At 39.1% G+C, this 25619-nt stretch overlaps 3 protein-coding genes across 3 annotated transcripts in view; 1 reads left to right on the top strand and 2 right to left on the bottom strand.

The window, feature by feature from the left end:
* Positions 1-10461, bottom strand: part of LOC103464869 (nodal modulator 1-like) — a 34910-nt gene extending 24449 nt beyond the window's left edge. The window contains 13 exon segments of the mRNA XM_008409244.2: positions 1050-1180; positions 1340-1523; positions 2404-2501; positions 3033-3138; positions 3243-3388; positions 4584-4766; positions 5738-5885; positions 6108-6253; positions 7142-7227; positions 7318-7470; positions 7566-7714; positions 8750-8996; positions 10310-10461. Coding sequence (XP_008407466.2) covers positions 1050-1180; positions 1340-1523; positions 2404-2501; positions 3033-3138; positions 3243-3388; positions 4584-4766; positions 5738-5885; positions 6108-6253; positions 7142-7227; positions 7318-7470; positions 7566-7714; positions 8750-8996; positions 10310-10325 — 1793 coding nt within the window. The 5' untranslated portion in view covers positions 10326-10461.
* An 857-nt stretch (positions 10462-11318) lies between these two features.
* Positions 11319-22735, top strand: tmc5 (transmembrane channel like 5). Its single transcript, XM_008409266.2, has 21 exons — positions 11319-11411; positions 11751-11893; positions 12682-12854; positions 13384-13461; positions 15053-15169; positions 15283-15385; positions 16415-16496; positions 16589-16849; positions 17384-17526; positions 17628-17772; positions 18257-18409; positions 18597-18763; positions 19060-19135; positions 19226-19323; positions 19427-19522; positions 19612-19687; positions 20312-20445; positions 20534-20707; positions 21211-21289; positions 21407-21499; positions 21598-22735. Exons 2-21 carry the CDS (start codon positions 11820-11822, stop codon positions 22180-22182), a joined length of 2907 nt encoding a protein of 968 aa, XP_008407488.1. The 5' UTR covers positions 11319-11411; positions 11751-11819; the 3' UTR covers positions 22183-22735.
* A 959-nt stretch (positions 22736-23694) lies between these two features.
* LOC103464886 (germ cell-specific gene 1-like protein) overlaps positions 23695-25619 on the bottom strand; it is a 9416-nt gene continuing 7491 nt past the window's right edge. The window contains exons 3-5 of the mRNA XM_008409279.2: positions 25276-25428; positions 24995-25106; positions 23695-24359 (exon numbers count right to left, since the gene is read on the bottom strand). Coding sequence (XP_008407501.1) covers positions 24065-24359; positions 24995-25106; positions 25276-25428 — 560 coding nt within the window. The 3' untranslated portion in view covers positions 23695-24064. The remainder of the gene's footprint in view (positions 24360-24994; positions 25107-25275; positions 25429-25619) is intronic.

Below are 25619 nucleotides of genomic sequence, written 5' to 3'. Positions count from 1 at the left end.
ACATCAAAACCATTGTTTAGTTTCCAAAATAATGACGTCCGGTAGCGCTTCGATGGCGCCCTCAGTGTAATGCGAACACAACAGGACTGGAACCGTTCCGTACCGTTCCGTGCAGTGCAAAAGCGGCTTTAGGGTCTGTTATAGAAGTTCAACGCAATTATTCCATGACAAAAAACAAACAGAAAAAACTACTAAAGCATGCATTTGTTAATCTATAGTTATTAACATTAGCTGGTTAAGTTTCAAAGAGCAGTGGCTCCAGAGCTGCAGGTTGCAGACCCTTGTGCTAACGGCTGCAGTTTTGCTATGACCTTTAGAGGCTTAATCTCCTTGTAGAGGTCAACTGTCCATTCAGCAGCTTTCCCCATGATCGAGATGGCCATAATACAGCCATAGCATAAGATTATCGTATTACCGCATGTTTTATTCTCATCTGATGTGTAAATCCTCAGACAAACTGAACTTTCATTAGCTGTAGACCACATTAAATAAAATTACCACGAGTAAAGGCGTTAAATATGTACGGAAGAGGATTAGGGTCACTGGGAAAAAAAATAAAACAGTTCTGACTTTAATCTCAGAATTCTGAGAAAAAAGTCAGAATTCTGACTTTAATCTCAGAAGTCAGAATTCTGAGATTAAAGTAAAGATTTTTTTTTCTTTTTTCCAGTGGCCCTAATCTACTTCCGTAAATATGTCAACCTGTGTGTAATGATTTAAACTCATCTGAGTTTTTGACTTTTTGAGTTGAATTACTGAAATAAGGGAACATTTCAGTGACATCCTGACTCTTAAAGATGCAACTGTTCTTCCAGCTTAATAAAGGCAAGTCTAGAAAATCTGAGATTGGAGGGCTGCTGTACATTTTAGTCAAATCTGTCCATGTAGCTAAGAGACTGAAGCAGACAAATGATTTGATACGATACTCCCCCGGAGGAGCTGGAAGAAGTGGCTGGGGAGAGGGAAGTCTGGGCCTCCCTTCTGAAGCTGCTGCCCCCACGACCCGACCCCGGATAAGCGGCAGAAAATGGATGGATGGATGGACTTACTGTGCAAGGCTAATAGAAATGGGGAAGCAGGCGAGAATCAGGCCGATCAGCAGCACACCAAGGAAGAAGAAATTGGAGCTGGACGCTCGAAATGGCCGGGTGGACGGACGGCAGTTTTTGATCAACGACAACTATGAGAGGTTAAGACAAGATACACATATAAATGTGCTGTATGTACATGTATATGTGAAGATTAAAAGATTTTAAAACTATTCCAACCATTTTGGAGTTTTCACACTTTTAAGTTTATAAAATCAATCAAACAAACAAACAAAAAAAAAAGCAGAAACCTTTTTGACGTAGAAGATGCAGAAGTATTTGATGGTGCAGATGGCCGGAAGCATGGGGCAGTAGAAAGTGCCGATCCAGCAGATGGTCTGACCGTAAACAATTTCCAGCACATTTTGAGGAATACCGAACTCCTGCAGGCCCAACATCTTAGCCAAAGGACAGTCACAGAAATCTACAAGCATCCTGAGCAGGAAGAGAAAAGTGGCTGTTGTAAAACTCAGAGAAGCTGCGGGAAACTGAAAAAAACAGAAAAACAAACAAAAACAAAACTGGGCTCAACCAGAAATATAATGTTCAATTTCTATCAGTTCAAAAGACAAACGCTTTTTGAAACGTAAACTCCTACGTCGGCTACACAGCTGGTTAGTTTGGGTGTGTTGGACTGTTGCTCTTATTTCTCAAACAAGCCGAGGTTGGCCACTTATTGGAAAGTCGTGGTTTGAGGGAAAAAAAAAACGTTCCATCATATCGTTTCTGCATTTAAAGTCCATTTGGTGAGACGACAAAAACTGCTTGAATGAGGATTCTACGGCTGAACAGACTGTAGCAGAATAATTAAAAACTCAGAGCGCCGTCAGCTGCAACACCACGACAGAATCAAAGCAGCTGTGACTCGATAACAACAAAATCCTCAATTCCTTTCAAGCCACACAATCCTGACATTTCAATCACCTTGGAATGCAGGAAGCCAGATTTGTGCGTTTTTCCCGATTCATTTGCATAATAAATATCTGACCAGTAGGGGGCACTCGGCGCATTGAAATCTCAAGTCATGGTTTTGCTGTTCAATGCAGGTCAGTTTTAACCCCCAGTACATTTTCCAAGAGCGCCTCAGTCTGTGCAGCACGGTGAGCTGGTGGCCTCCTCATCCTCTGACCCTGCAACTCTTCCTCAACAAGTCGTCCACAACCTTCGGTGAATCATAGWCAGTTGATCTAAGACGGTGTCGTGGCTGCTGCGCTCTATGAGCCGTTCATAAACCCGTTTTACAAGAAACGTGTTCCTGTGCCGGGGGCCGCGTCGCCTCGTGACAAAACAACCGCYGTTTCTCACATKAACTTACTTTCGGGGAAACTCCACAAAGATGGTGACTGCGAGTATAATGATGAAGTCAAATACGGTGAGCTTGTACATCTCCTGGCCCACACGGGTCTCCCAGCACTGCAGATAATAAAAAAAAATTAATAAATAAATAACAAAACCCACGGAGATGGTTAAAGACAGAACAAAACAAATCTAACCAAACACACATTCTGCTGTTCACAGTGAACTTYAGCAGAGGTTTGAATTGGAAGGTCTGGAAGAATTTGATACAGGAAGAGATTGACTCAGACTTTGACTTGGCCAATCTAACACATGAATACACTTTATTATAAAAGGCAAACTCCATCCTGGAACAATGACAAATGAATACTTTAGTTCCATCCCTACTTATAGAGCCTGTTTGTACCTGATATTATTTACACATATCGGTAAAAGGGGCTGAAAATAAATCCAAACCGTTAAAAAAAATGATGAAAACAAAGCATCATTGTACTTCCACTTACATCGATGTATCCACACTACTTTGTGTTGGCGTGTCATACTAAATCACAATAAAATGCATTAAGGTTTGTGGTTGAAATGTGACCAAAAATGTGGAGCTATTTTGCTGTTGAACTAATTGTGAAATCAGAGGAAAAAACAACTTACTTGGCAAACTTTTGGGTTGCTACAGGGATCGCTTCCACATTCGCTGATCCGAGTCCACAGAGAGAAGAGCAACACGGCAATACTGGTCAACCGCATGAAGACACACCTGTGGAGAGAAGGTGGAGTTCAGACAACGGTAGCCGTTTCTCTCAAGCTAACTTAGCAAGATGAGCACCAGGGGGGGGTTTAACACATGGAGGTCCACTGCACCTCATGAGAGTGAAGCGGATTTCGAAGGCGGGTGAGTAATCCTCATAGTTGATGATGACAGAGAAGAGGAGTGGGGTGATGAAGTTGGCCACGGTGATGACTATGGAGGGCAGATACTCATGGATGAGATCCACAACGAAATTCACCTACAGGAAGGAAATAGTTGCATTCCAAGTGATTTGCGTCGATGACTGTACTGCACAGGATGGATTGTTTTCAAAATGTTTACAGATGGAAATTAATGGAAGTTGGTATTTTAGAAGAAAAAAAAATCTAAAATTTTGAAACCATGACTTTGCTTTGTAAATCAAGAGTGTAAAACAAATTTGCTTCAACGTTTATTCGTTAAATGTTACGTAAATCTGGAAATATTATGATTTCTTTCCACACGTTGTGTGTCAGAACCAGAGGTCGCGCTAGACTTTTTTGTTATCCGTTCTCTTGACGGATAACAAAAATTGGTCATGTACTATTTTTACCCGTCAAATCAAAATCATATTAAAATAAGCTGTTTAGCCTCATTTCTACGCAGTTAGTTAATCTTCACCTAGTTGAACCAAGAATCCAGATCCCATCACACATAAAGCAAATGAATGCATTTAACTTTATCTCCGTAGTGACAAAAACCAGTGACTGTGGCCCCGATAACTTATAATAAATTAAATTAAACGACCCCACTTAAATTACAAACACTTCAACAGCTGGGGTCTGAAAGCACAGCCTCACAAATTCCTCCTGGTCGCATCTACATAGAAATCTTTGCTGGTTCATCAGTCACTTGGATCTGTCTGATCCAAACCGATCTGTGAGCTTTTTACTCTGTGCGGTCCGGACGTGTGCTTTTATGAGGATCTTTCTGCGTGGTTTCGCTCCCCCGAAACAGACTAGATGTTACGTCTGCTGCGCTAGTGAGCGCCGCTCTCCTTCTGGGTGCAGAAGGTTGGCTCCCAGTCAGAAAGACGCATTTAGTTCAGTGTCTATGAGATGGTATTCAGAAAAGGTTTTTTTATTAACTGATTTTAGTTGTCTCTGCGATGAACTCTTTGCATAAAGTCTGTAATGTCTGCGCATGTGCACCAGTCAAGGGTGTGAATTAGAACCTGTCAATTGACGGACGGGCTTCAAATGTTCCCGTCGTTTAAAAAAAAATAACCGGTCAAATACGGAAAATGTTCCGTTAACGCAACCTCTGGTCAGAACCATCAAAATAATCAACAGCGACTATGCTCCAGAGGAACGGGAAAGAGAAAAACACAGTGGGAAGAATCATATTAAGAAAACTAACATTAAAAGATAGACACCATGCTTGGAACAAAAATCATGTCGGTAATACGTTGTTACCTTTTTACTTCTGTTTTCTGCTTTCTGGGAGAAGGCGGTGGCAACGTAGATGCTGTAGAAGCAAGCGGCCAGCACTCCCATGACAAACATGTTGAGGACGACACGGAGGAGATAAATCCGACATTTGTCCTGTGTGGTGCGGTCCGCCATTTTCTGTTTGATCCGCTCGTCCTCCAAATCAGTCTGGAGATGCAGAAAACATGATCCGCTGTCACAGCAGCAAATGTAAGAACCGCAGAGACGCGACCCAAAACAAGAACGACAGAGATAATTTAAGGCCAATAATCAGGAGGAACCACACTGTTTACTTGTGCTTCTTAAAGCAGTTTTTCCAATGGTGTTTTTAACCAAATGAAAACAGGAGATATCTTGTTTTTACAACAAGGGAAAAAAAACTACTTGATAAATCCGTAAAGATTCAACATTCATGAAGTTAATGGCATCCATTAACTCAGCTGCCTTTCACACTCACTAGTCAATAACAAATGAGTTCAGTGAAGAGTCAAGGCTTTTGCGAATATCTACAGAAATACAATAGATTACATGTTTGCAAGGCAGAAGTCTACATACAATCAATAATGTCCTGGGTTTAGTCTTTAAATTATGAATTCAAGTCATTTTTTTATTTTCTAAAACAAGAGTTGGTGGCACAGCTTTAATTTACTGTGGATTTTTTTATCCACAGTAAATTATTTTTACTCAAAATAGGGCAAATATGTACATACACCTCAAGTAATATTTGGTTAAAATTTGGAAACATGAGGAAACTAAACAGAATAATCCCAAACTCACAACACAAATAAATCCAGCTAACCTTTAGCATGTATAAGGAAGACATGTAAAAATCTAGACCAAGGAAGCTCTGAACCAGGAAACCAATCAGCTTCCTCTTATAGAAAATGGTTGGTTTCCATACCAGGAAACTGCTGAAGTTTTGGCAGAACTTCAACAGTTCTGCCAAAAGGAGTGATGATATGTCAGGACAGAAATATGCTAAGATGATGTTAATGGCAAAAAATCTGTTTGAATTTCTCTCTACATGTAGAGAGAAATCATGTCTATATTATATATATATACATATATATATATATATAGACAACAAACTTTAAATGACTCAAACTCCATTTAAAACTGACTGAAATGCTTAAACAGACCTTGAGCTCGTAGAGCAGACTGCTCCTCTTCTGCTTTGCTGCGCTCTCGCTGGTGGTGCAGAAGTCCCAGCCCGCAAAGATCTTGTTGCAAAAGCTTTGAAAGCGATCCTCATCCTTGATCAGGTGGCGCTTGAATCCTGCAACGGACCTTAAAGAAAACACAAAACTTAAGGCTCCAACACGCTTCATATTGGCGTCGAGTTCGGCAGGCGGATGCCTCCCTGTAAGCAAAATGACGCAATTTTCCATCGCGCGTTTACGCCAGTGAGAACAGATTCTGAACTTCGCCTGAAGTACGTTGGAGTCTTTAACCCAAATGTTTGTATCTGCAAATAAAGTGAATTTGTGAGGAGTTGGACTTCTTTAATACCTTTTAACAATCCAGAGGAGGCTCAGGAGGAGGTATCCTAGAGTTGCGAGGAGATATGCCAGTGGCAATTTGTATATGATCTGTGGAAAACGGATTTCATCCTTTGTGTAGAAGCCGTATAAAAGGTAAGTCCGTTCCAGAATGCCCTGGAGATAAAGCAGAATGATCAAGTCCTGAACATGGCTTTATACACGCAGTAACTAGTGATTCAAATTAAAAAATTATTACAAAAATGTTAAAATCTGACCAGAAACTGGAAGTAAAACATCAGCAACAAAGAAAATACAGCAGTCGGCTAAATAAATGTATCCTTTCTGTACGTTGTGTAAGTTAAAAGAAATGCCTTTAATTTTTTAAAATAATTATCTTTTAAAGTTTACAACTGTTTATTATCCAAAAATAACAGGTGGTGTGAGTTGAACGTCAAATCAAACTTTATTGTCAAACTGGGTGTGATTAGGACGGCAGCAGAGCTGCAGCTCCGTGTATTTTCAGAGATGTTCAAAAGATCAGTGATCTTTCCTGTTGTGTCTGCCCTTATGGTGTAGTGACGGGGAAAAATGCAGTAAAATCTAGTGGCTGATTACAAACACTAATAAGATGATGCTAAAATGTGCATAAAACGCCACTGCATGTTATTTATTATTCATTTGTTTTTCTTAACGCGATATATTCCACTATGCGTTCAGATTCTCATCGCATTTGCGTCGAAAAAATTAAAAATGCCATTTACAATTTAGACTTGGATTTACTGCTGTATAAAGAAAATAATTTGCTTAGCCTGGTGGGAGGGCAAGTAAAGGCTGATGTCCTGACAGGTTAATAAACTGGGGGAAACCCTGTAAAGATGTAACTTTTTTAAGGATTATCAGGAAAATAAATATTATACATTAACATTAGAATAAAGCATTGGGTACAGAAAATCATACTCCATTTCATTTTCCCTGTGTGTTCCAACCTGTGAAGCCCTTAAATCATATCCCCTACTTTATCTGATTAACCATGTATAAGTGCTGCATCGTACAGAAACTTACGTCACCAGAAAGCAGATCTACAATATGTTCGTGATAGTTCTTGAGTATCCCGCGAGTGGTCCTTGGGTTGGTTCTGCAAACATTTCCTGCAGGAAAACGCGGTTAGATTCAGGCGCTTCGGCATTTCACCTCCAGTTTAAGCTTCATGATGGAAACAAACCAGTGAGTCCCCGCACCTTGATGCTGATTGTAGATGACATTTCTTGGGGTGGGGTCAAGGATCATGGGCAACATGACAAAGCAGAACATGACCAGAAAAATGATCAGGTTGAGCGCAACCAGGAAGCGCAGAAAGGAGAAGTAGGAAAGGATCCCCGTTCCAAACATCCCTACAGACAAATGAAAGAGGACGGGTAAAAAGAGCACGACCAAAACACACAGCGACGGCGTCTGGAACGAAAAGATGAGCGTTTGTTTGTCTCACCCTCTATCTGGTGGATGTCTGACCTCCAGAGCTTCATGGAGCTCAGGAATACGTGAGCGTTATCCGTCAGCCTCTTCATGTGCCTGCGAGCGTCTTCCCTCCACTGACTGCAGCAGATTAGATCGTTCCTCTCCTCCATGCGCTGATCTCTGGCAGGTGATGCAGACAAACAGAATGTTACCATCAGGCACCGGCTGGTTACTGCTGTCAAGGTATTCAGAGGTCGGTTGGTTTTGAAACCAGATAGTTTCTATTTTCTGGGTTTATGCAAATCAGAAGCTGAGAACGTGTCCGAGTGGCTAGAATCCTCTGCCCCTCCCTCACCTGTTGCTGCGTACTGCTGTCCAGCTGGCAGAGAGGTTTTTACATTTCCTTAGAAAGTAATTCAATCATTTCTCCAAATTTTCTTTAAATGTTTGTGTTAATTGTACAGTAGTTCTCCTTCAGGGCATCAAACACAGCAGGGATTTCCCCACAGTAAAGTTCAGACCACCCTAAATAATGTTTTCAAAAATAATACAAATGAACTAAAGAAGACAGTTTCAATTTCCTATTTATGTGATCTGTTATTGTTATTAATAACATATTGTGATATTGTTCTACTGCAGGCAAGATAAACTGAAATATAACAAAATGTTATGCTCTGAAATATCTCTTGCACACACCCTATGCATTCGATTGGTCCAAGAAAATTACAAATAAAATCTCTTTAAAAATTTTTTCTAAGTTTTATTTGCATTTAGCAAATATAAATGAATAATTTTGGTAGCTCCAGCTGACCTAAAACAAGAGAAGTTTGGTCTGATTTAACTTCAGGCAGTGAGAAAAAAAAAAGTGTGTCTCTTTTTATCATTTTTAAAATACCCGGCTTCAAATGTAAATATAGCTTACCAAATTTAGCCTTTTAATCAGATGTTAGATTGCTCTTTATTTAAAAAAAACTGTACAGTTTGTATATGAAGCATTTTTAAGGACTTTACACAAAAATCGAGCACTTTCCAAACCTTCCAAAACACCTAGCTGAAATTTTCAAGGATTTCAAGCACCCACACATTCATACAGTGAGAATCCCATAGCGGTGGCACACGCCTACTTTCTGCACGCAACCACGAAAACATGAAGCAACATGAGAGATTTTCTGATTACGTTAGAAGACATTCGACGGATGCTCAGGAGTTTCCTACTTGTGTCTGCGTTTTTCAACTATGGGTAAGGTTAGTTCTCTGATGGCCCGCTGCTCCATCTGACTCTTCCGCCTCTCCTCCAGTTTGTTGGCCGTGTTAAACATGCCAGAGATGCTCAGCCTCCCTTTCGAGCTCTCTCTGCGTCTGATGCTTGACGATTTTCTGCGGTACAGCAGCGACTGGTAGCTGGGAAGCTGGTCCAGCAGCGGGTTGCTTTTGAGCCGTCCCCTAGCGCTAATGACGAAGACTTAAAACAAAGAAAAACAGAGTTTTGTTAATAAAAACATGTAGAAATTAGCAAGAAAAGAAACTGATTGAATTGAACAAAAATAAAATTATTTTACTAATTACGGTTAGTCACAAAAAAAAAATCTATACCATTTCTTTCATTCAACAGAAAACTGAAAAGTGCGGTGTGTATTTGTATCCAGCCTTCAGTAATTTTACTGCAGGGAATGAATGACTCTAGCAGCTTTGCACATCTACAGACGGACATTTTTACCAATTCTTCTCTGACAACCAGCTCAACCTCAGTCAGATGGGATGGGTAGTTTCTGTGAAGAGTAATTTTCAGGTCTTGCCAAAGATTTGATTAATATTTTTGTCGAGGACCTTTTTAATATATGAATATGATTTGATGCGTTAGTTTTCCCACAACACGAAACACATTCAACAGATATTTGCAATGCAGTGAAAGGTGTTTATTCTGCACAAAAAACAGAAATAAACACTTTATGATGACTGTTTTGTTGTTGTCGTTTGTTTACATTTTGGGCTCAAATTTTGAGTTTCGAATTCCTTAATGTATTTTATCATAAACTCATATTGTAATCTATCAAGCCATTTGGTTTTTGCCTACATCATGATGCGGAGCAAGACAGTGATTTAAGAAAAATACTTTCAGTTTAGATTTACTCACCTTATCAGTGGAAAAATAAGGTTTTAGGAGAAATGCCTAATGGTAAGGATTGTGAGAAAACTTGAATGGATGGACTAATAGATATGGACCAAGATAAGATAAAGATAAGACGAAAAAAATATATTTATTTGTCATTAATGTGGATTAATGCAAATACATATTTTCCCATATTCTACTTTCCTTCTTTCACACTTAATACAATCGTGAATCCCGAACTTTTCCCCACTAGGTACGAGCCTTGTGTCATTCAAATAATGAATATGAATGACACATTCATTATGTGAGATAAATACTTGGCATAGAAACGCTTTATGGCTGTAGTGCAAACCAGGGAATACTTAATAATAATAATAATAATAATAATAATAATAATAATAATAATAATAATAATAATAACTAATTTCAAGATAATCGTTGACAAGCAGAACAATTTTAGCAGGAATGTGACGTTAGATCGGAGTTTGCAATGTTAGCTGACAAGCTAAAACAGAACCAATGTTAGCTGACAAGCTAAAACAGAACTAATGTTAGCTGACAAGCTAAAACAGAACCAATGTTAGCTGACAAGCTAAAACAGAAGCTAGACTACTTTTACGAACCTGTTGGACAAGTTCGTAAAAGTAGCTGAAGTTCATAATCACCTGAGTCGTCCTCCATTCTTCCTTTGTTCAGAAGAAAAACTGCAGTTTTAACAGATTTAAAGAGCTGCTAAATAAATATAGAGCCAGTAGACTTCGTCGGCAAAACATTAAACACGGGAGGAAACCCTCCAACTGTTGTCAGGAAGACAATCCCCAGAGACAACTTCCTGAATGAGGATACCGATCCCAGACATWATCTATGGAAGTCCGTTACTGACATTATTTGTGTTTGGTTTCATTTTTGGAGTAGTGTAATGAAATATAGTCTTTTTTAATCTCATCTGGACCTGCCTTTCATAGGTTCAACTAGTAAGATGTCATAACAATAGGTTTATTCGTATTTTTCATATGTAATTTTGGTACAGCAATTATGTTTGTTGGCTGAAATTGAGGCAATTTTAATTCCTAGTAAATGTATGCTCTTTTACTTAAATTTGAATATCTTTAAAAATTGTTTTTTGTATTCATATTAAAAAATGCCATATTTAGTATAGTCATATTTTCAATTAAATAAAAAAATTATAGAAAAGTTAATCCATAATTCAACTCAGTGTACCAGGTAGGTTTGTATTGATTTACAAGTTTTCCAGGTCTGTAAACTATTTTGGTGTCAGGGCTTCATTTTCTTTTTCTTAGACAAACTATCTCCTTGTGTTTATGTTACATATAGTTATTACATGCTAACATTGTCCAATTTCTAAGACATGTTCTCTTCATGGGGAATGTGGCTCTTCTTAGTTATGCATTTCCTTTACTTGTTAAAGTTTCTTGTCACTAAGCAACGCCTAGATACCTTTGCACACTCTGAACTCCAAGAAGCTCACCAAAGTCTCAATAAGGAAACCATTTAAATGTTGGCTAACAGGTATAATTGTTTTTCCCATGTTGAGCTGTCATGGACACGCTCGTAATATCCAGAAGTGGACTTTTAACTTTGCAAGATCACACTTCCTGGTAGACAGAGAATATATTATCTCTCTCAAGCAGCACGCCCCAGGTTGGCTCACAGGTTCACATCAGGTTTGTTCTGCATGGACTGGAGGAGTCCTAGCACCTTAACTACAACAATATTTTCATACAGTTTCAACTGGATCACTAAAAGGTAAGAAGAGTGTAATAATAATGTTTTTATTTAATGTAGCTGACTTTGTGTCAGAATCTATTTGGTCCCATGCGCGGCAGAAACCAATCCTCCTCAATGAATTAATGATGACCAGATGCGGATTAGAGAGGAAGATTAAATTACACATGCCTTCCTCAAACAATATAGCTGTCACTCTGCTTAAACTCACTTGGCTTGAACATGTGACACTGTTTGTTGAGGCTATATTAAAGCTGAATGAGGGCAACTTAATAAGGAGGGCTAAATAGTTGAAAGGAAAATATTAGGCGTAAAATGTTTTATTCAGTTCATTTGACTGTTTTGTCCTCTTTTTCGCAGGACGTAATCAGGACTTGATTAAAACTCCCACTTTTTTGAAGAATAAAAGGGTCTGCTTTTAAGGATCTAATGACGAGTTACAGTAATGGTGGAGTTTTTAACCCAGCCTACCATGACAGTGAGACTCTGGAAATTGACAGGAGGTACGTATGACCAACTATTCTGTCTAAGTAATGTCTTTTTCTCTCTTCTTGTGTTGGAGTGTTCTTTAATTCTATAAAGTTTTGTCTAAAAATCCTGTAATATTCTATAGTACTGAAACCCAGGAGGTTAAGCTGAATGTCCTAAAGAAGCAGGCAGTGTTGAAGATGTATGTTTTGAATCTTTTTTGTTAAGTTTTATGATATGAACTCAAAGGTCATGTTTGTATGAAGGCTTAACTTGCTTACTGTTTCACTAAACTTCCTAATTGGAGTAAAGACTGGCACGCCAACAGAAAATGTAAACCTTAAAGGAGTAATGAAAAAAGTAGCAAATAAGTTTCACTGTAAAGCTCTCCCACACTTAGCTTCTTATGAAGACTTTAATTTCTATGTTGCATGAAATGCAGTGTTAAAACAGGACTAGTCTTACATAAAAATAATTGTACATAATTTTTTTTTGTTTGTATCTGAAAATATTCCATTTCGAATATCACTTCCTGATCTGACAAGGTCAGGAAGTGAATAAAGCATGTCATAATCATAAACATACACTGTAAAAAAAAAAAAAAAGTCTCTAATTTACTGGCGGTTATGATTGCCATAATTTATTTACGGATTTTACCGTAAATATACGGTAAAAGATTCATGGATTATATCATATTTACACTGTAAAATTCTGGCAACCGCAGCTGCTGGTATTTTACCATAAATTAGAGACTTTTTTTTTTTTTTTACAATGTAGCAAGCTGAATGGGAGCAATTCATCTTTTGGCATTCATGTCTTCCAGGAAACACCAGCAGCATACCAATCCGTATGCGAGAGTAGACCCAGCCCAGTGGGGGCAGAATGTTGAGCCCACAAATCACGGTGAATGGAGAGCAGCCGGGGATGGTTGGAGTGGGAGAGAAAACTTCCCCATGGAGCTCATCTCCACAAGTCCTCCACTGCAGCATAACCCCAGTAAGTGAATCCCAAATGAGCTGTGAAGATAAAATTAGACCTTGTTTTTTTGTTGCCTTCACAAAACCTTAATTCACCAATATAAAGTCAAAAGAACGAAGTTACTTTAACAGGGCTAAGATTTAAAATCCGTCCTTTGCGTTGAACAATAAATATCTTGGCTTTATGCTAACGTACAGTCACTGAAAAAAATACATCATTCCTTTTTCTTTTAGAATACCTTCATTTCTACATGCAACAAGTTCTGCTTAATTCAAGTTAGAAAAGCTGAGACTGAATAATAAGTTTGACATTTGATGCTACAAATGAATTTTTGGTAATACTGCTAACATTATAATTTTTTCCTTCTGTATTCTTTATTTTCCCTTATATAAATAATTATTTTGCCCTTCTTTTTTTTTACGTGGATCTTCGAATCCGTTCAAACTTCTAGCTATATTTAGTTAGTGGCTGTTTGCTTTCTTAGCTCTGTGTCTCTTTATAACCATTTTGTTTGAACTCTTTCTTTTCTCCGCATTTTTTCATTCAGATAACAACACATTTCAAATTGACCCAGACTCTCAGTATGATCGCTTTCCACCTGTTCAACTTCATTCTTCAATTTCAGGTAGTGTGTTTCTCCAATTTTATCCCTCAGATGTTTTTTAATCACTAAACGTATTAATTTAGGATTTTTTTTGTGATATTTTTGCTGAATACACATTAAATTTTGTGTGCCAGGAGCTTCTCTTAGATTATTAACCTACTTAGAAATTCCCACTGGATAATCATTAATGCAGAACCTGGACACTTAGCTATCGATGAGAACAAGGAAGCTGGCAGAGAAAATAAAGCAGATTGAACTTAATTTTGATTTAAGCACACACTGTTTCTTATCTTACCATGCATTTTGTCATATCTAAAAACACGTTTATGTGAAGAAATAAATTATATTAAGTGAAATAAGTCCTGAAGCATTTCCATATTCAGCTTTTGCGGTCACCAAGTGTCTTTTAAGGTGACAGGACTTTAATTTGTACTGCAAGTCTAACATGTATAGAGGACTGGATGACAGTATGCTGTCTGCAGAAATGAGGATTCACTCATCTCGATATGCTGGACAATTGAAAATGAAAGTAGCTCAGATCAGGTATACAACGCCACTGAAGGCAGAAAAGGCTAATGCTGGAGCAATATTTACTTGAAGAATATCATACACCACAGATCACAGGGCAAATATGCATTAATCTGAAAAAAGTATAATGTTAGCAAATGTATATATGGTAAGCAGGCATTTGCTTTGGCTTTGTGACTTTTGTTATGCTTTAAATACCTTTACAGTTACATTACAGGATTAAAACGTTAACAATTTATATTCATTTTTTTTAATTTTTGTTTGTTATAATGGGTCACACTGTGAAGTTTTTGTACACACTGTTTTGAGTTATGCAGATGTCTTTATTGACCCCCCCCCCTTTACCCATTTTAATCTGACTGAATAAACTCACACAAAACGAGACAGATTGCTTATAGTTCTTTAAAATATAAGCTATGATTGTTATGCTGGGTAAACTGTGAGTAATTATTTCAAGTGTAGTGTTTTGTTCTGTTTAATTTTGGCAGCTTTTCATCTTTCTTCCAAAAATGTTGTTTTTCAAAAGGTTCAGAAACAAACCAAACCAGAACTCTCCCACAGGACAAAGAGAGATAAAAAGTTTTTTAGTAATTCATCATTTAGTACTTACAAAGTAAAAAAAATATGAACAAGGTGAATACTTTAGAGTATTTGATATAACCTTATTTTACTTAATCCAGAGGATAAAATCATCAAAAAGATTATCTATAAATATATTACTGCTATGCCCTACATAGAAAAATTATCAGTCTAGTGACACATTTGGCACAGTAATATTTATATGCAGCGTGGTGAAAACAGTGTCACTATCACAGCTTTTAATCAGAAATAAAGATAATGTTGCATTAAAGTGGCCACATAAGTTCTCAAACAAATATGCTTACTCTGACTTCTTTATCAGTCCAACAGGACTAGCTCAAAAAAAATGCATAGGTTAGAGTAAAAAAATAAAAAATTAAACAAAGACAAGCATTCTATACAAATACAGCAATAATGAATGAAAATATGACGTAAATATCAGCATTGTCAATACTCAGCCATGAACACATCTGGTTTTTTTTTTTCCCTTCTCACGTTTATACAGGCAACATGACAATGAGATGGAGAGGAGCAGCAATGAGACGGATGAGTATGTTTCCTAACGCCGATCCTGCCCACGCTGCTTTCACAGAAGATGCCATCAAGAGCGAGATGGAAAATGGTACGAGCCCATCGCTGGGTATTTGGTTACAGCGAGTGCAAAGTGCGTCACCCGATCTGCATACGGGGTGATGGTTCCTTCAAAGAACCGTCTTGCTGTTTCTTGTCCGACAGAGGAACAGAACCTCATCAAGGAGCTTGTTGCTCTGTCGACAACGGAGCAAATCAGGAAGATCCGGGAGCTGCCTGTGAGCTTTGAAGAGAAGAAACATGTCAGGTTAGTGGAGAGCAGTAAAGGGCGATAAACAATCTGCTGCAGTCGTTCCAATGCACTCGGTTAATCATCAAACCTTTTTGGGAACCGTAAGACCAAGCTTATGCAAATACTTGTTTGTTTCAATTATTTCCATTGAGACCTTGTACTTAAAGCTCTGGAGCACATGTGTCAAACTCAAGGTCCAAGAGCCATATCCGGCCCACCATAGTGATTTATGTGGCCCTATGGACTCCAGAGAACCAACATAATGAATAGAACCTTCTAGATAACAGCTTAGTGCATATATGTGTTCTTTATTTTTATAGTGTGAAATTACATCAGTGTGAAAAGACGTTTCATATTAATTAAATTTCAGAGGTACTCATCAAATGTGGAGACAACCATTAATATTTTAAGAGTTTGTGAAACGGTAGTTTTTATCAGTACTTTCAGTCACAACTGGCCCTTTGAGGACATTCATCGTCTTGATGTGGCCTGAAATGACAATGAGTTTGACACACCTGCAGCAGGGAAAGATTTGGGGCATTTATAAAACAGTCAGCCACAAAACTAAAAGCTCCTGCATGGCCTTTTCTAGACCTCCTGCTGAAACACCCCTGGCCTCTGAATGCCCTGGAGGGCAGCCTGCAGCTGCCCTGGAGGGTTGGGCTTTTATCTTTTAGGCCTTTCTTCCCACTTCTTCCAGCAGAACTATTTTCACATCAACATCTGGATAAAACATGGAATCGCTCCACTAACACAGAAACCAATTACATAGATAGGACTCACTGTAGGGTATCTTCAGGCTTCTTGAATGTGCAGCATTACTTTATTAATATATAATGAACATTAAGCTGTAATGAAAAAGTCTTATTTTTTCCAATGCAATCAGGTGATCACTTCATGTTTGACTCATTGGTGTGGAAGTCAGGTTTCTTACACAACACAAGGGCCAAAGGTTTTCCATGCAGACTGTGTTGCTGTTTTGAGCTGTATCTGAGATGTGGAATTCAAAACGATTTGTGATCTTATGTCAATGTATTTTCACAGGACACAAGTAATGGCATTCAAGTCTTCAGGACGGTCCAATCACTTCACATCTTTAACAGATTTTTCTCAAAATATGTCACTGGTCAGTATTTTGCTTTGTACTTAAGCTTCATTCAAAAATGTAAGGAGGATGTGTACTTATGGGTGCTTTTGTGTTGCTTCCTTCCTCTTCAGTCGATACGAAGGTTTGGTTACAACATAAAATCCGCCAGGCAGACCCTGCAGCTTTGGCAAGGCATCATGAAGGAGATTGGGGGCAAATTTGGCTCCAGTGTTCTCAACTACTTTGTGCTTCTAAAGTGGCTTCTCCTGTTCAACATTTTCTCCTTCCTGGTCAACTTTGGCTTCATTACCATCCCGCTCCTGGTTTCTGACCTTTCACCCAATGTATCCCCAAATGTGAGCTTCAGAGGCCTGGAGTTACTCACCGGAGCTGTAAGTGGATTTATAGGTCTGGAAATTGTTCAGATGCCTCTTTGAAGAGTTTTTATGATTTGTTGTTGCTTACTGAGAGGTCTAATCAGGTCGGTTCCTTGTTTGGAAATAACTCATCTTCAGCCTAATAAGGGGTGGCTTTCTCAATCTTAGATTTTGAATACTATTAATGCTGAATATAATGACTTGATCAAATTAACCCAACCTTTTATTCACCGTATTCAATTTGGCATTTAAGTCTTCAGAATAACCAGTCAGTTGAAGTCTGTGTATACATTTTAATTTAGCATTTTCAAATTGCATATGTTATGTTATGTTGTTGTAGCTAAGAAAACAATAGCTCATAATTTGCTATGATTTAAACATATAGTTCTCTTCATTTGCTCTATGAATGAAGGACGGTTTCCTTACAAGCACAAATAGCAGTTTATAAAACAGAAGCTCTGTCTAAATGCAGCTCTAGTTTGTGAAAAATGTATGCCTATACAAAACCTACCGGAAAAGAGTGGCGTTCATATGTTTTCGCCTCTTCAGGGTTATTTCAACCACACCATCATGTACTACGGGAGCTACAGCAATGAAACATTTAGGGGCCTGGTGGATTACGACATGCAGCTCGCCTATTTCTTCACCATCTCGGTCTACATGGTGCTGTGTGGACTCGTGCTCATTTTCAGGTACGTCGTTCTTCCTTCAGTCGGTTCTTTCACCTGAACCTTCCAGCGTTTCTTCACGTTACACATAACATTTCCTGCGATTTGGCTTCATCCCAACGCAGCATGGCGAGCTCATTTAAGAAAAACTACGCCCTGGCAGACCAAGCTTCAAACAGTGCATGGCAGCTTCTGTGCAGCTGGGATTTCAGCATAACCAACGAGAAAGCAGTGAACCAGCGCAAGAACAACCTTCGAATCCAGCTCATGGTGACTCCTGCTCTTCTGAAGACATTTGGCGAGACAGTTAACATTTAATTTTTGAAATAGCTAAATGAAATGACGCTGTTACTCCAAAAACATTCATTCAGCATCCATTCAAATAATTGAATTCCGACGTCATAACTTCCATGACCACAGGTTTATAAAATCCAGCACCATGTGTGCAAAAGGTTTGGTTCTGACATTTTTCACTGCTAGGCATCGCATGTTCAACTGTTAGTAGTTTAGTAACAAAGAAGGGGTGAACAACAACAACAACAACTCAAGTGAAAGGTCACGAATGATCTCAAACTGAGTTTAACAGATACTGATGCTGCAGTTTGGACATGTATCAACTTTCTGCAGAGTAATTAGTCAGAGACCTCCAATTATCATGTTACCTTTAAGTATTTTTGTGTGGTATATAATTTGTTGCTGTTCAAGCAAAAAATGCATAGTTAGTGCAATATTTGTTATCTTGCTGCCATTCCAGGAGTCGTTATCAGAAAAGGCGCACAGAGAGCGACAAACAACTTCTGAACAACTGAAGCAGTACGGGATTTATTTTGGCTCCTGGCTCCTCTCCACTGGTTTAGCTGTTGGTTGTGGAGCTAGCATCTTTTTTCTCTGCCAATACGAAGACGAGGTACGTAAGAGTACGTATTGTTGTCGAAATCCAGTAACAAAGAACTGTTGTTACCTGGACTGACTCTAAAGGCAACAGTTACAGCAACTGGTCAGCCATTACCCTACGTTTTGTCAGGAGAGATGCATAGACTTAGTCTCATAAACAGCGTTTATCTTTAAGGATCGTCCCTCTGTTATCTTTACAGCGGGCTGAAGACACCGAAACTTGGTCCACACTGAAGGAAGCAGAGACACTCCTGGTTCCCTTTGTAGTGTCTTTGATGAATATGGTCATTCCCCTCTTCTTCTCCCTCTTCAACAAGTTTGAGCAGTACTCCAGCCAGCGCAAACAGATTTATGCCCTGTTGTTCAGGTGAGGCGTTTAGTGGTGCAGATACCCTAAAGGTTTTAGGACATTAAACCAAAATGGACCTATGTTTCTAGATTTGTTCTTCAGTAGTTAGTTGTGGCTTGAGTCTTTCTAAGATATTTCCGTTAGTAATTTTGTCATGATAAAAAACTCCAAGGCTCTGATGCTGCGTTGAATAAACCTCGACTCTGTTCAAACCTTCAAAAGAAGGTTCAGATCTGATATAATGGGATATCGTTTAAATTACTTTCTCTATCAATGGACAATGACATATTTGTTTATCTTTTTTTCATTCTTAGAAATGTGTTACTCCGGATATCCATTTTGGGTGTTTTGTGCTATTACTGGATGAATATGGTGCCTCAGAAATTCACAGTATGTATTTGTCAACATCCCTTGTTTATATATATATATATATAATAAATTAATGTGTGTTTATTCATTCAAAAACTTGTTTTCTCTCAGTGCTGGGAACCCATAGTTGGACAGGCTTTGTACCGTTTGGTCATTGTCGATTTCATTTTTCTGATGCTGGGATCCTTGTTTGGAGAGTTTCTTAGCAAGTGAGTAGCACATTTTCCCATTTACATTATAGTCACTGAAGCATGGAGAATTATTCTTTAATGATAGCTGTACTGTGCGTGTTTTTTTTTTTTTTTGTAACAGTGTGATTGGGACCAGGATACAACCACGTCTTGGAGTACCAGAGTTTGACGTAGCCAGAAATGTCTTGGAAATCATTTACGCTCAGACTCTGGCCTGGTAAAAACATACGAGGCAGTTTTTATTTTCATTTTTTGGACGATTGTAGGAGGTGGTTCAGTTAAAGTTTACACTTTTTCTCTTGTTAGGATTGGAATCTACTTCTCTCCTCTGTTACCTGTCATCCAGATTCTCAAATTCTTCATCTTGTTTTACTTGAAAAAGGTAAATGATGGTTTAAGAAGGTTTGAAAAACCTGCTATATATCATAACGACACACCTGGGTAGAAAAACCAGATAGAGAGCCGCGCTGTTCACCCGTCAGGGTCTCATGTTACTCTTTGTTCATTTCTGTCAATAGTTAATTTAAATCCTTTCATTACTTGGTTAAAAAGATTTAATTTTTTTTTATGCAACTGGGAGCTCTGGTTTCTCAATGATGAGGATAATCAATTGGTCTTTGTTTGATTCACAAAGCAACTCTGGGTAGATCTATTGTTAAACGCTTAATGAACAAACTCAGTGACCTCTAATATCACGCTTGTCAAGTTCTGCGAAATATAGATGCAATGCTTAGGCTTTAATTGAGTGAAGATATGGCTCACTCCCCAGGGCTGCATGACCTAGGGACCAACATGTCGTCTCCAAGCAGTTTTTCCATTTAAAATGTTGTTGTATATTATACATTTTATAGGTAGAATTACACCTGCTTGTTGTTTCTCTTGCTGTGGTATTCATGTGTTTGTCACCAACTCTCCAATGAGAGTAAAGACAGAAACTAGCAGGCTGAAATCTCTCATATATTAAAGCGCTAATGTTCATCAATATGTATATCCACTCCTCCTTCAGGTCAGCTTGACTCACAATTGCCAGCCTCCACGGCGTTCAGGCAGGGCAGCCCAGATGAAAACCATCTTCATCTTTCTCCTCTTCATCCCTTTCTTTGTGGGAGCCGTGTCTATCGTTGCGTACACCGCCTGGAGGTAAACGGGCGTGACTTTCACAGCCGCTAAGTTGCTTCACAGCTTGACGGTTGTGTCATACGTGATGATGTCCTATTTCCCACCACAGTCTGACCCCTTCGGAGCACTGTGGCCCTTTCCGGGGCCTCAACAGCACATTCAGTGTGATTGGAGAGTGGATCAATGACGTGGACAAAGTTTCTAGCACCGAGTGGGTTGTGTGGATCTACCAAAATGTCATTAGGAGTGAAGTTTTCTACTTTCTTATCACACTCATCATCCTGTAAGCATCCGCCTGCGTTGTGCGACGTGTTTTTGTTAATTGAGTCTTAAAATGTTTTTGACATCGTTTACCTTTTTGCCATGTTTTATGTAACAGACCAACTGAAAAAAGTGCATAACAGTTATAATAGTTTTATTTAGATGTATCAAGGCACAGCTGGTGTCACTGTTGCCTTGCAGTAAAGAGGTCCTGGGTTCAAATCCTGGCTCTTTGCATACATGAGTTCATCCTGATGACCTGGCTAGGATGTAGCTCCACCCTGCCACTGTGCAAAAGCGACACATAAATTGGTTCATTTTTATCCATCTGCTACACAATTCTGCATTGGTCGTCACATAAAATTTTATGAAAATAGAAAAAAACGTTTATGGTCCTAATGTGATAAAATGTGGACAAGTTTAAGGATTAGGGATACTGTTACGAGGCACTCTAAATGTGTTTTTCTTTGATTTGGAATCTTTGTGCAAAGTGTGAACGATCCTTGTCATGTTTCTGTCCCCCAGTGTCATCATATACATCTTCTGGCAGCTCATTCAGGGCCGCAAGGAGCTCATTGTTCTTCTGAGAAAGCAGATTGCTAATGTAGGTTCAAATTGTCCACCTGAATGAGTGTTTGACTACTACTGATTTCATTTTGCTTTTGCTTTTTTCCAGTTCATTTTGTGCTGATTTTACACCCATGTCTGATTTTTTTTTCAGGAGGGGAAAGACAAGTCCTTCCTGTTAGACAAGCTGCAGGACCTGCAGAAATCCTGTCCGAAAGTTAACAAAAAACAGAAAAAACGGACAACTGTATGCTTTGCACGTTTCTATTCAAAATTTATTTGTTTACAGTTTTTTTGTTGTTGTTGTTGTTTTTGTACTTTACCTAACGTCTTGTTTTTCTTCAGCACACAAGCCGACGCTCAGCTGAGCGCTCCTCTGGAAATCAGTCCAACTCAAACGCGGTGGTTCAGGTTCTACTCGCTCGCCAGCAGCTGGAGGAAGAGGAGAGACGCAGCGCCAGTGGCGTTTCAGTCCCGTCGGACATTTCCACCTCCGGCGCCGTGATGCAGGCCATGCTGGCCCGTCAGAACGCCGAGAGACGAGATGAAAACGTCTACGAAGTCACTGATGGGCACCCTCCTCCCCTCGATGCGGTGGCGCAGAGCTTGGCAGCCAGACAGAGGGCTGAAGAGACGGACGAATACTGGAGCACGACCCACTTTAACCGAAGTAACCCAGTTAACAGCTCCATTATCCAAGTCAGACAAAGTGCTGAAAGGGACAGAGAAGACGATTCGTACGATGCTTCATCCCCAGTATCAAGTGCAATGATTCAAGTCATGCAAGCCAGACAGAATGCAGAGGAAGAGGAAAGGAATCAGAGAATCTATCCTCCGGGGCAAAACGTGGCTCCTCCCGGCTCCAGCGCTCTCATCCAGGCCATGTTGGCCCGGCAACAGGCCCAGAATGAATATGATGATGGTTATTGACCGAAAGCTTCAGACCTCAATGGAAAACATTATCCCATGTTGTGTTATGAATCATTTCCATTACGTCAGATATTTTATTTCTCTCGACTGAAACTTATTCAGTTCAGCTAGAAAGTAAGAGATACTGCAATTAGGGAATAAGAGCTGCAGGTTCACCTCTTTATATGAGTACATGTTAGTTCTAGTGTATTGTCCATGGATGTGTGTAGATGTATAGAAATGAACATTGAGGTTTAACATGTGCCATTTTAAGTGCATTTTTTTAAAGAAAGAAAAACGAATGTTAACTGCTTGTATTAATGCTGGTTATCTAGAACTGTTACCACTTAGAGAATAAAATAAGTTATGTTTTGCATGAACAAATGAACACTATTTAAATTAATTTAACTTAATTATCATATTTGTACAGTTGAGCATTTTATTTCTGGCCAGTGTAGGCCTGTGTACTATTAATATATGCATATATTTTTTACCAAATGTTAAATAAYATTTCATTGCACATCCTCTTAATYGTTTTACTTGCTATATATTTATAAAATCAATYGGTGCATGTTTAAAAACAATAAATGAAAAGACTCTGGAGATGGAACGGCTTATTCTTTTKTTYAASTCACAAGAACTTTAGAAAGTTCTGAAAAGTGAAAGTGCAATAATTGAAACTATTACAGAAAATAACTTTTTAAAAAGTGATGATTAGCAATATAAAATGTACAGTTTATTGATGTGTTGATTATTGTAAACAGCTTTTTTCAGAGAWGTGGTCTAGCTTTTAGGYTTATTATATCTTTGCTTTTGATATTGTAGAAAAGTTCTTTTGATTTAGAGTTTCTCAGGTTTTATTTAAGYTTTTTTTGGTAACCATGTGGCACAGTGACGGCACAGGGAGAGAGTGTATGACCCATATTCAGAGGCCTCAGTCCTCCACGCAACCATCRTGGGTCCAAGTCCCGGCCCTCTGACCTTTGCTCCATGTCTTYCTCGTCTCACACAAYCCAATTCGCTGTTGGATRTCTATCAAATAAAGGTCACAAGAGCTGGAAAAAGCTTTTAAAAAARGATTTTTTGGTAACTAAATCTACCCATGTACTTCTTTTACCTGCTTACTTATTGCAGAGTTGCTGATGCATACGTAGCTCGTCCAACACAGAGATCAACAGGACAGAAAACCATCCTMACACACACACTCACACTGAAGGCAGTTCAGAAGTTACCGCATAGAAAGGTTTTTTGACTGGGAGGATGCTGTGGTGTATGGAGAGAACCTTCAAACTTATAAAAACGACGCTTAGAACAAAGTGATGGGGGACGAAAAACAAAGAAACCTTTCAGTCAGCTGACAGCCAGTGTAGCCAGTGTGCATGGCCAAAGTTACTTTATCAGCTCAGTTACTCTATGTGCCATATTTCTATCCACAGCATGATAGAAAACCATCTTGGAACTCCGTGTTTTTAAAACCTTGGTATCCTGGTAGTAGCAGATGGCCTACAATTATTCTGAAGCTTCAAGTGATAAATGCTGAATAAGCACCGGTTTTAATAAACGTGCGCTTTATTCACCACATTGAAAACCCAGTTRRGCCTAATGTTTGTTCTGGTCTTTCRATCTGACCCAGTCCAGGGCCGTGAGAAGCTGAAAGACACTCACTCCAATTATATGGGTGACYTCAACATTTCTTTATATGTTACAATATATTCAGTTTCACAAAAAACTAAAAATAAAATACATGTACATCCACGGATCTCAGGAGTTGTCCATTTTTTCCCGCCAGTTTATTTCCCCAACTTGAACCAAGTGTGACTTGAAGCCACCTGATCTGCTTCAGTTAAGGCAGCGTTGAAGAGCAAACCTGCAAGCGTCACAGCTGAACACGAAGCGGAACWTATCAGCATTGTTCCTCGCCAAGAGATGCTGCGAGGTCGACAAAGTCCAATGAGGTGGTARGTATAGGAGTCCTCCTGCCGCTTTTTAGGGACTGACTGGAGTAAACGTCCACAGATTTAGAGATGGAGTGCAAGGAGTTGTCCCGGAAGTATCCGTACGCCTCGCGTGCGTTCTCCTCCCGGATGGTCTGCTCGAAAGTCTTGCGCTTGTGTCTGAACTCGATGACRGTCTTCGTGTAGGAGTTGAGGGTGGTGACCGATGCRCCCATGCAGCAGGTGAAAGACGCCCATGCCAAGCTGATGAAAAAAACAGGAAGAGAGTTGATTTTGTAAAAAAATGAGGTGTTTTTTATTCTGCTGTGACAAAAGTGAAGTTTACGAGAAAGAAAACMAGAATATACTACACTCTGTACACTTTTGGGAATCACAAAAAAAGTGCAGCAAAAACACAATTTAGTAGCCAGAAAGCTTGTGGCTGGACTCTACAGAGGTGATGTCCTGTCATGGCACTACGYTGGAATTCACTAAGCTTTTGAAAGTGACCCTTTCACTAATCATGATGGCAATAATACACAACGCAAAATAATCCAAACACACAAGYTGTTCCCAAAAACACAAGCCCTCACAGATCATGACAAATTGCAAATGACATAAAACAACAAAAGTTCAGTCTGATTCAAAGCTGTCTTTTTACACAGCATTATGTAAATGTCTGTTTGCAACTGCATTAAACACATACTGTCTATAATGCACARCAGAAGATTTATTATCCTGTTACATAATTGCGATCATGTCTGCAGTGGGGCTTTAGACACCAAAGCTTAATCCTGCCATAAGACGTCTTGACCTCCAATGCAGACAGCAATGCTAGGGAAAGGTATAGATTWATTTCCTGTAAACTTGTTTTCTGATGTGGATCTGCAGCATCTTACCAGAAAGACCACCCATAATCCCAGTTGTAGGGCCTCCAGTCAGGTGGACCATGGCTGACGGTGACCTGGAAGACCTGCGTGTACATCACATGCGCCACCATGCCAAGAAGACCTGAGATCAAACATATAGTARAGCCACTGTCAGACCATCTGGTTTATGTCAGAGTCAAAGAAGGTACAGAACTTCTCAGACATGGGATGGTTTGTCTCCCAGAAATACATTTGACTACTTAAATACAGAGTTTTACATTTTAACTGATCTTAAACAAGCTGAAGCTTACCTGAGAGCACCGTGAAGACAGCAGCAAAGGCATTGAGCTTGAGCCCATCAATTACGTTGCTGGAGTGGACCAGCTCTATGCACATGAGGCTGAAGCCCACCATCAGCAGCAAAATGTACAACATCTCAGAAACCACAGAAAGCCACAGCATTCCTGTAAATATATATAATTAACAAGTGAAATTCAGTAAAATATTWATGATTAGAACTCTAAAAAATGAACACTGAACCTCAACCAATTTCTAGGCTGCAGAGGTTGAGTGCGGCTGAGTCTTTTTTCAGCCGTATGAAGAATCTGGAAAATACGATCAGCTTTTTGACAACATATGAAGATCAAAATATAAT

Source organism: Poecilia reticulata, linkage group LG1, assembly GCF_000633615.1.
Source record: "Poecilia reticulata strain Guanapo linkage group LG1, Guppy_female_1.0+MT, whole genome shotgun sequence".
In the NCBI taxonomy this organism is placed as follows: Eukaryota; Metazoa; Chordata; class Actinopteri; order Cyprinodontiformes; family Poeciliidae; genus Poecilia; species Poecilia reticulata.
Note: the sequence above shows the minus strand (reverse complement) of the source record. Positions and strands in the feature narration are given on the sequence as shown.